Here is a 12,844-nt window from a genome sequence, read left to right on the forward strand (position 1 = left end):
GCCTACGGTGCTTCCGGCCTGAGGAAGAGCTTTTTTGCTTCACAATTTCTTTTCATCGCTCACTGCAGATATCTAGAGGCCCTAAAGTTTCCCTGAACGTAGTAGACGTCCTCAACAGCCCCTTCTGACACTAACAGCTTCACAATTGTGTTTTTATCGCCTTCCGGCCCGGGGGAACGCCTGCGTGGGGTTCGGCCACGCCCCGGGGCCTGGGCCCTCGCGGTGCATTGTGGATGCGGTAGTTCCGTCGTGCTTATGGTTTCCTTAAGCGTGAGTGCTGAGGTGAGTTGTTGAATGGAGGGAACTTCGTTTCCAAGCGGTCTGTACACGGCCGGCAGTGCCCTTCGTGAATCCCACTTCCTTACTTGAATCGTCTGTTCGGCTCTCTCCCCAACGCCCCCGCCCTCATATCATCACCTAACGTGTTTGGCGGCCTGGGAGGGTTGTTATGCCGGCCCAGGGCCGCTAGATTTTGGCTTTCGCCGCCGTCCATGCTGCTCCCAGGTCTGGGGTTGGGGCGTCCCTCGTTCAGCAAGGCTCCCATGGGATCATGCCTCTTTTTCAAGGGCTGTTGTGTTCCACGCGAATCAAACTGGACGGGCCTCCTTGTGCTTTTTCCTCAGGTTCACCGTGTGGAATATATCAGACACCGGAGGATTCCTGCCCTGTCCCCAGGTTTTAGAACTTGCGACCGATGTCGGATGTCCCCGGATGGTTGTTTAATGGCAAGAACTCAGCAGACTTCGTTGCGTTAGGTAGCCCCAAAAGCAGACCCCTGATTTGTCTGTGAGAAACTGAAAATCATCTTTTAAGAAGTGGCGCTTCGATTCTCCGCCCCCACTCCCAGTTCCTTAATTATGCTGTAGAAGTAGGGGTTTTGTGAACACCATCCTGTCTAGTGCTGATCTCACCGCACAATGACTTTGTGTTTCACGGGTATTCGAAGCTTTCCCAAGCTTTGGAAGAGCAACCCATACCTTGGCCTAAGCCTGGGGCACTCTTACTTCTCTCTCTTTCTCAAAGACCGTTATGGCATCCGGGAGCAACAGAAGTGGTTTTCTCTTAAAGCAGTGTCTGCACAAAATACCAAAGCAGTGAATCTGCTGGTTGCCAAGTCCAGATGCGTCAGGAAAGGAGATAAAGGCAGTAATAAGGAAGTTTCTTCTGATTCCCATCTGTTTGCAGCTGGAGCGGCTAGGAAGAGATCACAGATGAATCCTCTTAGGGAAGATCATGCCTTGCCACCTGTAAGGAACACTATTCAACTTCCAACAAAACCTTTGACTTCAGAAGAGTGGGATAAACTCAAGGAAAATTTCAAAGGAAAAGCTAATTTTGCAAGCTGGATCATTTCACAAATGGCACACTCCCGTAGCTCTATAGATGTGGCCAAATCTCTGTTAGCCTGGGTAGCTGCAAAAAACAACGGTATTGTAGGCTATGATTTGCTGGTCAGGTATTTGTATCTCTGTGTTTTTCATAAGCAGACATCGGAAGTTATTGATGTCTATGAGATCATGAAAGCCAGATATAAGAGATTAGAGCCTGGAGCCTATACTCTCCTCATCCAGGGATTAGTCCGCTCAGATAGATGGAAGGAAGCTTTGTTGCTGTTAGAGGATGTCAAAAAAGTCCTGATCCCTTCAGTAAGGAACTACAATGATTGTATTGAGGGAGCCCTCCTCCATCAAGACGTGAGCCTCGCTTGGAATTTGTATCAGGAACTGTTAGGTCGTGATCTTACTCCTATGTTGAAAACTTTAAAAGCATTCTTTGATTTTGGAAAAAACGTGAAAGATGAGCAGTATTCAAATAAGCTACTTGACATTCTTTTGTATCTAAGAAATAATCATCTATATCCTGAGGAATCATTTGCCCACAGTATCAAAACATGGTTTGAGAGGTAATTTTGATCTTTATAGTATGTTTTTAATACCTCTACCTAAAAGCAGCCACCTCCTTTTGTTGTTGTTGTTGAGAATTACTCTATTCAGATTATACTTCTTTCCTTCTCTCAGATTTGTTTCCCTTTAAGAACAAAATTTTGGGGGTGCCTGGGTGGCTCAGTGGGTTTGGGCTTCTGCCTTCGGCTCGGGTCATGATCTCCGGGTCATGGGATCGAGTCCCGCATTGGGCTCCTTGCTTAGCCGGGAACCTGCTTCTCCCTCTGCCTCCCACTGTCCCTGCTTGTCCTCTCTTGCTCTCTCTTTCTCTCTCTCTCTCTCTGGCAAATAAATAAAATCCTTAAATTTTTTAAAAAAATTTAAAAAATAAAATTAAAGAAAAATTTCCTCCTCTTTAAAAAAGTAATAACATAAACAATTTCTATTCTCCATTCATCACATAATAGGGAAGTTATCAAGCACTTGTATGTTTTCATGTATTTTTTCTTTGTAGAAGGATAATCTGTTTTTTTCTGAGTTCTGTATGATATACTTACAAATAGTTTTTGTCGCTGGAGTTCATAGCAAGAAAACTGGAGCTGTCTTTGGGTCATATTAGTAATTAAGAAGTTCTTCAGAAACCTAGTGACTGGTATCTGTTTAATCTATGCATTTCATTAACTTGGATGGTTGGAGCAGATGGAGGTACTGTGATCAGTGATATTCAAGTGTTAAAAATGGAAAATCTCATTGTTCAGTTCCTTTTGGATCTTTCCATCATCCAGCTGCTCTCTCCAAGGCTCTCTGCTTTCTCTTTGTTTTTATTCATGTTACTGGTTCTGTGCCTATTTATTGCTTCAGTCTTTTAATTTTTTTTTTAATTTTAAGATTTTATTTATTTATTTGACAGAGAGAGAGATCACAAGTAGGCAGAGAGGCAGGCAGAGAGACGGGGGAAGCAGCCTCCTCACTGAGCAGGGAGCCTGATGTGGGGCTCAATCTCAGGACACTGAGACCATGACCTGAGCCAAAGGCAGAGGCTTAATCCACTGAGCCACCCAGGCACCCCAATTGCTTCAGTCTTTTATTCACTTATTTTTTTCAACACTAATTTGTTTTAGGTTCTTTTCCTAAAAATTTAATTTGTTTTCTGTTTTTCTCCTTTCTGCTATATATTCTCTTTACAGATCTTTGAAGTAGCAACCATGCTTAATTATCTTAGTTGACAAATTTATTGAATATCACTAGAGGGGCTAGATTGTGAAAATCTTGAATGAGAAGGATTTTGGACTTTATTCTGTTAGCTTGGAGTAGAGTTTTAGAAAGGTAACTGTCAACACACACACAAAAAAATTGAAGAGGGGTTAAGATGGGAAATAAGGAGATCTATTTGGAGGCAATTATAGGTTTGAATGAAAGTTGAGATCTTGATTTAACTAGGGAAGGAGAGAAGGCAATCAAATCAGTAGAAGCTGACAGTAGTATAAGTAAGAGGAAGGAAAGGATAATTTGAGCAAATAAATGAAGTAGTTTTGAATGCCTCCATTTGGCTAGGCACTGTGGGCATTTGGTGATAGAAGTTCTATTAAGATGGGATTCACAACCTAATTGGGAATATAATACTTGACAGTTTATAGTAGTACATAAGAAGATAGTATAAGGGAAGAAATTACTTTGGGGAGAAACAGTCTCTGGTAGCTCAATGGAGAAGGTTAAGAGTTAAGTCTGATTTATAGGTTACACTGTTAAATGTCAGGCAGATTTAGATACAAAGATGAAGGTTGGGGCACCTGGGTGACTCGGTGGGTTAAGACTCTGCCTTTGGCTCAGGTCATGATCTCAAGGTCCTGGGATCAAGCCCCGCATCAGACTCTCTGCTCAGTAGGGAGTCTGCTCCCATGCCCGCTACCTGCCTCTCTGCCTACTTGGGGTCTCTGTCTGTCAAATAAATAAATAAAATCTTAAAAAAAAAAATAAAGATAAAGGTTGGATGACCAAAGGAGAAGTGAAGGAGGAGATCCCGAGTAGGGTACCATTATCTCCTTAGCCCTCTCACAGTGTCTCACCCACTCTTCTGATTAAACCATTGTAAGGAAGTATCCTGAACTTTTCAGAGCTCTTGCCTGCTGAGTTTCTAAATGAAATGCTTATCTTTTGGTTGCATAGGAATCTGACCTCCTACTGATCTAGTTTTGCAATCTTTTTTTGTAGTGTTCCTGGAGAACAATGGAAAGGACAGTTCACAACAATCAAGGAAAGGTAAAGACCAAAATTTAATTTTAACTTTCTTGATGTGAGTTTAGTAGGTTTTGTTGCTACTGATCAAAAAAAAAATTTTTTTTTTTTAAATTTTATTTGTTTGAGAGAGAATGTGTGAGAGAGAGCAAACACAGCAAGGGGAGGAGAGAAGGAGAAGCAGACTCCTTGCCAAGCAGGGAGCCAGGTGTGGGGCTCGATCCCGGGACTCCAGAATTGTGACCTGAGCCAAAGGCAGATGCCCAACTATCTGAGCCACTCAGGTGCCCCGATCAAAAAATTTTTAAGAATACATTAAAGATAGAATAATTAAGAGAGTACCTAAGAAAAAAAAGCCATATTTGGAATATGGAGAATTACCAGTACTCAAAATGTTTTTCCCATAAAGTAGTATGAGCCTTGTGTGAAGCCCCAGAGATATTTTCCTCTACAGATTTGGAACCCAGTTGTGTTTTGAAAATGACTTTAAAAACTTTAATCTGGGTGCCCAGCAGTCTACTTTTTCAGGTTTTTCTGGCATATCTAATATGTGTTATTATCAGGTTTATAAAAAATTGGATGAATGTGATCATCACAAAGATTATAATGTTCTTTTTTCATTACTCTTCAATTTCCTCTTGTCCTAGGATTACTCATTTTAGGAAAAATTTTTTTCCAGGATACCATTTAATACAAACTGTTGTAATTACAGTGGTCAATGTTCGGGCTGTGGAAAAACCATGGAGTCTATTCACTTGAGTCCAGAAGAGTATGAATTTCTTAAAGGAGAAATCATGAGGGATGTGATAGATGGAGGTGATCAATACAAAAAGACAACACCTCAGGTGCGTCCTGAACAGGTTTTATTCCTTTTATGGATTGCTTGTCTAGAGTAGGAATTGGCAATTTTTTTTTCTGTAAAAGACCAAACAGTAAGTATTTTAGGCTTTGTGGGCCATATGGTCTCTGCTGCAGTTTTTCAGCTCGAAATACAGTACATAAGTGACTGAGCATCGCTGTGTTCCATTAAAACTATATTTATGAAAATACATTGTAGGCTGGATTTGGCCTGCTGGCTATAGTTGGCAACCTTTAGGAGAGACTGCTTTAGAATTTAACAGAATAATTGGGGTAGACTATCATCCTTCTATTGGAGTCAGTCCTGTTTTATCTAGGCACAGGTCTACTTAAGCCAAAAAGATAGGTGCTCATTTTTTGTATAAGTACTTCCAGAAAACTGTTTTCAGTAACTCCCACAGAAACATGGTTTCTCACAACTCTTCTAATGAAAAGAGTTTGAGTTTCCAGATTTTCTTGGTATTGAATTTGATTCTGTAAGTCATTTTTAATAGCTTCATTTTGCTAATCTTCAGCACTTTATACTGGTTTACTAAGATTAAACTGAAGAACTAAAATGCTTTTACCTTGGGGAAAGGTCACTTATTACCTTAGTAAACGCTTTTTCTTCAAGGTACCAAATAAAAACAAGAAGTGAAAATTGTTCTGCCTTCTTACTTTGACTTAAAATTGTCATAGAATGCCCTTGGATCATATGAAGACCTTTATTCTTCAAAATAAGGAAAATGTGGTCCATAAAAACATTAGCTTCATTTTTTTTTTTTTTAAAGATTTTATTTATTTATTTGACAGAGAGAAATCACAAGTAGTCAGAGAGGCAGGCATAGAGAGAGAGAGAGGGAAGCAGGCTCCCCGCTGAGCAGAGAGCCCGATGTGGGACTCGATCCCAGGACCCTGAGATCATGACCTGAGCCGAAGGCAGCGGCTTAACCCACTGAGCCACCCAGGCGCCCAACATTAGCTTCATTTTACGGAATAACTTTTAGCTAGTTTTATTGATAAAGTTAGACCCTGGAATCATGACCTGAGCCAAAGGCAGAGGCTTTAACCCACTGAGCCACCCAGGCACCCAATTCAGTGTTTCTTAATAAAAGGTACATAATAAATAATACATAATAAAAGATACATTCAGATTTTCCCAGTTTGTCCCCCTGAAATGTATTATTATAAATTTTTCCCTTTTGCTCCAGGATTCAATCACAATGTACTCATTGCTTTTAGTGGTCATGTCTCACTAAATTGAGAACAGACCCTCCCACACGGCCACATTTAAAATTTTTATGACATTGATTTTTTTGGAAAGGCTAGGTATTTTGTCTTGTACAGGGCTTCTCAAATGTTGTACCTGTGAATCAGTTGAGGATCTGGTTAAAATGTAAATTATGATTCAGTTGTCTGGAGGGGAGCCTGAGAATCTGTATTTTGAACAGCCCCCAGATGATATGGTTCTAGTCTTTAGATGGCGTTTTGAGCAGTAAGACTGTGGACTAATTGTCTGATTGTTTTCTCCTCCATTAATTCAGTAGACCACTCTTGGGCGTACACTGCACAGAGGATGCTGTGCGCTTATTGCCATCCAGCAGCCACATAACATTAGGTTATTCTCACTATTGACGCTAAGTTCCATCACTTGATCACGAGGGCAGCTGCCAGATATCTTCACTATAAAGGCACATTTTCCCTTGGCAATCTTTGTAATTGAAATTTAAGTAGCCTGTGGAATAATACGTTGGGCATATGCAGATGTTCTCTCCTTCTTGCAGATAGCCTGTTAACTCTTCACCCAGTGTTTTTTGTATCATGGGGATGATTTTTACTTTTGGATTTTGTAAAGTGGTGATTGTCTAGTTTTTTCATTCCTTCTATATTTTTTAACTGTATTATTCTGTAGAAGAGTTCTCTTTTTTTCTTTTTTTTGGAGCTCCTACTTTTTTTTTTTTTTTTTTAATTTTCTTTTCCAGACATAAGGACTTTTTCTTTTCTCTTTTTGATTAATTGTGCTAGAATCTGTTACCACCATCATTATTCTTTTTGATGCTCAAATTGTCCTGGATTTGTCCTTTAGGAGCCCCTTCAGGCCAGCTCCTGTGTCCTTTTGACATTTCCTCCACTGTCCCATCAGTGTTTGCCCCCAGTTTTTGCTTATTTCAAGCACGAGATGGCTCAGGCTCTCACCTTTCTGTCCCAGTAATGAAATCATAAATTGAATACTTTTGTTTGATACCTCTAATGGTTCAACATGGCTATAATTCCTTTTTAATGTATATCACTTTAATTCTAGCTTAATAGAAGGAAGATTTGTTAGTTTTCCTTGTTGGCCAAGCCTTAGAACATAGAGCACATCTTCCTCTTGGAGAGGGTTATGCTAAAAGAGGAGTTGCAGGGCGCCTGGGTGGCTCAGTGGGTTAAAGCCTCTGCCTTCGGCTCAGGTCATGATCCCAGGGTCCCATTGGGCTCTCTGCTCAGCAGGGAGCCTGATTCCTCCTCTCTCTCTCTCTCTGCCTCTTTCTCTGCCTACTTGTGATCTCCATCTGTCAAATAAATAAAATCTTTAAAAAAAAAGAGGAGTTGCAGGCTCCAGACTATGGTGAGAATAGCAAAGAGTGGTCATACATTTAATTACTGTAATTCACAAAACAACTGGTTATATTCATAGAAGGACTGGAACATTTTAGGTTAAGGGAAATGATTTTCTCTTTCTCTTTCCAGGTATGCTTCCCTTCCCCACCTCGCCCACCCCTCACCCCACCACTGAAGGTCTCCAACCCTGTATTCCATCTCTTGTCACTGCCTTTCACCTTCAGGCTATTAACTTAATCTAATAATTGCTACCATTTATGAAATGACTGCCAAATGTCAGGCAGTTCAAGATCTATTACACTCACAACAACCTTGCAAGGATATCACCATTTTGAAGATGGGGAAGCTCAGGTTAAGCAATATAGCCATGGTTAAAGAGCAGCGAAGAAAGTCGTACGATGTGGCTGGCTTGCTCAGGGTTTGGTTTTTGTAGAATCGGTAAGGTAGAAGGGGCAGGGATGGATCCGGAACACTGCTGGTGGATTGGAGTAGAAGCAACTGTTTTTCTGGGTCTAGAGGGAAGGAATTCAAGATGGTGGACAAGTTAAGTGTCTTGGTGCAGCAAAGAGTTGAGAACATAGATTCACACCTCTTCATTTCTCTGAAGAATCCAGGGCAAATTAGTCATTTGAACATGAGAGAAAGTATGATAGCCTAAGCCTAAGGGACCTTAAGGAGAGGATTGGGGAAGGTATTGCTGGGTGGTGCTGAAGCCCCAGCTGAGGCCAGAGAGTCCAAGTTTGTGATGGCATTGATCTGTGAGTAGTCCTAAGCCATCCAGGTGTAGGAATAGAGAAGGCAGATAGATGGGATGATACAGGATTTTGCTAGTCTGGTACAGTGGGAAAATAGTTGCTGGGGGTGTAGGTAAGAGGATGGCTCAATGAACGGACCATGAGATCAAGCGTGATAGGAAGTAAAGATGGGGGGAGCTCATGGATTAGGAGAGAATAGAGATAAAAGTGGATTGGAGGCTCACTGAGGTTGAAGAGTAAGCATAAGAGGATTGAGAGTGACAAGCAGGAGATTTTGATCAGTGTATAGGAGAGGTTAGATTTCAGAGGTATTCAGAGGTAGAGTGCTCTGCAGTGATGACAAAACTAGAGTGTCAGAGTTAAGCAGATGAAGAAACAGAGCTGAAAGTGCTGGATGGTCACCCACAGATTTATTGAGTGTGTCTGTATGATAATTTTTTAAAATAATAATTGCAGCTACGCTTATAGAATGCCTACCAGGTGCCAGGTAATGTGCTTTGTTACTTAGGCTGGTGATGGAGAACTGAGTCAGGTGGCAAATTCTTGATAAATGTAGAAGCGCCTGGGGTGACACAAGGTGCTAGCAAAGAGGAGGAGTCAGCAAACTATGGCCTGCAGAGCTAATCCAGTCCACTACGTGTTTTATATAAATAAAGTTTTATTGGAACACAGCCACACTTATTCATTTATGTATTGTCTGTGGCTGCTTTTGCCTTGCAGAATTGGGGTTGGGTACCTATCAAAGAGACCATGTGGCTCATAAAACCTAAACTGTTTACTGTCTGGCCCTTTACAGAAAAATTTGCTGACCACTGGTATGAGGTAAAGAGTGAAGACATAGTGACTTTGAAAGAGCAGTGGGTACTAGAAGAGGCTCTCTTCTTTTTCCTCAGGCCTATAGCATGGGTTACTTAAGAACTAAGTAACTAGGAAGTTATTGATAACTTTAGAAGGGCAGTTTCAGTTGTATATTGGGGCCCCACGCCAGCCAAGTTAGAACAACTCAGTGAACACACATTGAGAATAAACTATACTTCTGAGAAGTTTAGATGAAAATAAGAAGCAATGGGATAGTTGGGCTGGAGGATGGTAGAGATCAAGGGAGGATGTAGGGATGTGGGAGAGACTTGTGCATGTTTAGGTGATGCAGAAAGGGTGTCAGTGAAGATACAAATGTTGAATAAGCAGGACAGGTAGGAGAGAGAATGGATAATGAATGGGCAAGGTTCAGAAATAGGAGGGGCTGCCAAAAACAGTGCAATTTGAGCCTCATTTGAGACTGTAGAAAAGAAAGTGAAGATAGGTGCAGACATAGATAAGCATATAGGTAGAGGGAGAGAAGTTTGAGGGAAATGACATCTGTGTTAAATGGGTAGAAGGTGAGAAGCTGGACTCAAGTAGAAAGTCTAGTTGACACCACATGGGAGTATAGTCAACACTAGAGACAGTGAAGAATGTTTGGAATGGTTGTTAAGAATGGCGGACATGCTAACTCCTCACAGGATTGTGGCAGGGGGTGGGTGCTGAGATTTGAGTCAGTAATTTGTAGACTTGACTTCACATGAATGTATAATGTAATTTTTTTCTGACAGAGCTTGGCTCACCTGCAATGGTAGTAGTGAAGACAAAATGTAGCATTGGCTCGAATTTGGGGTTTTGTTGGTGAAGTGTGACAGTATGATGGAGAGCAAGGGAAGTTCGTTCTGACAGAATAGTGAACATGATTGCTATGGTGCTCAGACTAGATGGGGAGGGAGGGAAGGCCAGAGAGCACTCTCTTCTAGAAGAGTTCAAGGGACCAACAGTCTCAGTGTGGGGTAGAAGAAAAGGTTTAGTGGGAGTAAAGGAAAGAGTACTAGAAGGCTGAGGTCAGAGAGCAGGTGAAATATTTGAGGCTAAGATGTGACAGGAAGAGCGGTTCTAGGCTCTGGCCAAAACCAGTATCCAACGGTCAGGGTTTGGTACGCGCTCCAGGGTAAAGTTTAGATCCAGAATGTCATTTCCCAGATTTATTTTTTTCTTTGTTTTTGCTCACCATTTGTATTAATCTATTATGGCTGCTATAATAGAATAGTACATACCAGGTGGTATAAACAACAGAACTTTGTTTTTGCACAGTTCTAGAGACTAGATGTCCAAGATCAAGGTGCTGGCAGGTTTCGTTTCTCTTGAGGCTTCTTTTTTGACTTGCAGATCTCCCCCTTCTTGCTTGATTTTCATATGGACTTCCTCTGTGCCTGAGCATCCCTGGTATCTCTGTGTATTCAGGACACCAGTCAGATGGGATTAATGCGCGTCCTTATGACCTCATTTTACCTTACTTGCTTGTTAAAAGGCTTTATCTCCAAATACAGTCACATTCTGCACTGCTTGGGGCTAGGACTTCAACCCATGAATTTTGAGGTGGTCGCAGTTCAGTCTCTGTTGCCATTCATTGCAAAAACATATTCTGTATTTTAAATAATTTTGTGCTGGGAGCAAGTAGCTGCAACATTGCTTTCTAAATCTTGTAATTTAGGAATTTGAGGTACAAACCAAGGAATAAATATCACATCTTTGTTTACTTAAAAAAAAGTATGATGTCGGCTGACCTCCATAAGCATCTAAAATGAGAATTATCAAAATTATTTCAGACTTGGGGTGCCTGGATGTTTCTAAATAGATATTTAGGCAGCTGAACATCTGTCTTTGGCTTAGATAATGATCTCAGGGTCCTGGGATCAAGCTAGGCATTGGATTCCCTGTTCAGCAGGGATTCTGCTTCTCTTTTTCCTTCACCCTCTGTGCCCCTCCCCATCCTTTCTCTCTGTCTCTCTTAAATAGATAAATAAAATCTTAAAAAAAAATTATTTCAGGCTTAAATGTTTTTATCAAGTAGATAAAACAGAGTAAATGAAATGGCACCCTTTGGTGAAGTGGTTGTTGGTTAGAATAGTTGAGGAGATACTGAAAAATTAATGACACCTGGACTCCACCCTCTATAGATTTTGGTTTTAAGTGTACATACAGTTCAGTGATATTAAATATATTAACATTGTTGCATAACCATCACCTCATCTATCCCCATAACTCTTTTCTTCTTGTAAAACTGAAACCCTACTATTAAACATAATTCCTTCCAGCTGCTGGCAACCATCACAATACTTCCTGTCTTTATGATTTTGACTACTGCAAGTACCTTATATAAGTGGAGGTATTTGCCTTTTTTTTTTTTTTTCAAAGGTTTTATTTGTTTGTTTGACAGAGAGAGATCACCAGTAGGCAGAGAGGCAGGCAGAGAGAAGGGGAAGCCTGGTCCCTGCCAAGCAGAGAGCCCGATGCGGGGCTCGATCCCAGGACCCTGAGACCATGACCTAAGCCAAAGGCAGAGGTCCAACCCTCTGAGCCACCAGGTGCCCTGGTATTTGCCTTTTTGTTTATTTCACTTAGCATAATGTCCTCGAGGTTTATCCATGTTGTAGCATACTGCAGAGTTTCCTTCCTTTTTAAGGCTGAATAATATTCCGTTGTATGTATATACCATATTTGATTTATCCAGGTGTCAGTGGACACTCCAGTTGATTCTACATTTTAGGTACTGTGAATAATGCTGTTTATGAGCCTGGGTTACAGATCTCTCTTTGAAACCCTGCTTGCAATTATTTTGGGTATATACCTAGAAGTGTTATTATTACTGCATCATGTGCTAAATCTATTTTTAATTTCTTAAGGAACTGTGTTTCACAGTGGCTGCACCATTTTACATTCACACAAACAGTGCATAAAGGATTTGAATATCTCCACATCCTTACTAACACATACTGTTTTGTTTGGGTTTTTTATTTCAATTTTTAAAAAAGGTTTTATTTATTTATTTGCTAGAGAGAGAGAGCACAAGCAGAGGGAACAGCAGGCAGAGAGAGAAGCAGGCTCCCTGCTGAGCAAGGAACCTGATGTGGGACTTGATCCCGGGACCATGGGATCATGACCAGACGCTTAACCCACTGAGCCACCCAGGTGCCCCTGTTTTGTTGTTTGTTTTTAATAGTATCTATTCTAATGGCTATGAGTGGTATCTCATTGTAGTTTTGATTTGTATTTCCCTGATGGTTGGTGATGTTAAGCATCTTTTCTTGTGCTTGTTGGCCATTTGTCTATCTTTGGAGAAATGTCTGTTTAATTCCTTTCCCCATTTTTGAATTGGGGTTTTTTTTGTTGTTGAGTTGTTGGTGGTTTCTATATATTCTGGATATTAGTCTCTTATTAGATAATACGATTTATAAATATTTTCTTCCATCTTATGGGTTGTCTCTTTACTCTGTTAATAATATCTTCTGATACAAAAATATTTTTTCCCTGGTGGTCTAGTGGCTAGGATTCGGTGCTTTCACAAAAATTTTTAAATATTATCAAGTCTAGTTTGTTTATATTTGCTACCATGTATCTTTGGTGTCATATCCAAGAAAACACTGTCAAATTCAGTGTCATGTAGCTTTTGTTCTATGTTTTCTTCTAAGAGTTTTACTCTTTTAGGTCTTACATTTAGATCTTTGA

The 12,844-nt window shown here is 40.7% G+C and overlaps 1 protein-coding gene across 1 annotated transcript in view; it reads left to right on the forward strand.

Moving 5' to 3' along the window:
- Positions 1-177: 177 nt before the first annotated feature.
- Positions 178-12,844, forward strand: part of PRORP (protein only RNase P catalytic subunit) — a 143,518-nt gene continuing 130,851 nt past the window's right edge. Inside the window, exons 1-4 of the mRNA XM_032344021.1 lie at positions 178-282; positions 624-1,903; positions 4,095-4,142; positions 4,831-4,963. Coding sequence (XP_032199912.1) covers positions 918-1,903; positions 4,095-4,142; positions 4,831-4,963 — 1,167 coding nt within the window. The 5' untranslated portion in view covers positions 178-282; positions 624-917. The remainder of the gene's footprint in view (positions 283-623; positions 1,904-4,094; positions 4,143-4,830; positions 4,964-12,844) is intronic.

This window comes from Mustela erminea, chromosome 5 (assembly GCF_009829155.1).
Source record: "Mustela erminea isolate mMusErm1 chromosome 5, mMusErm1.Pri, whole genome shotgun sequence".
In the NCBI taxonomy this organism is placed as follows: Eukaryota; Metazoa; Chordata; class Mammalia; order Carnivora; family Mustelidae; genus Mustela; species Mustela erminea.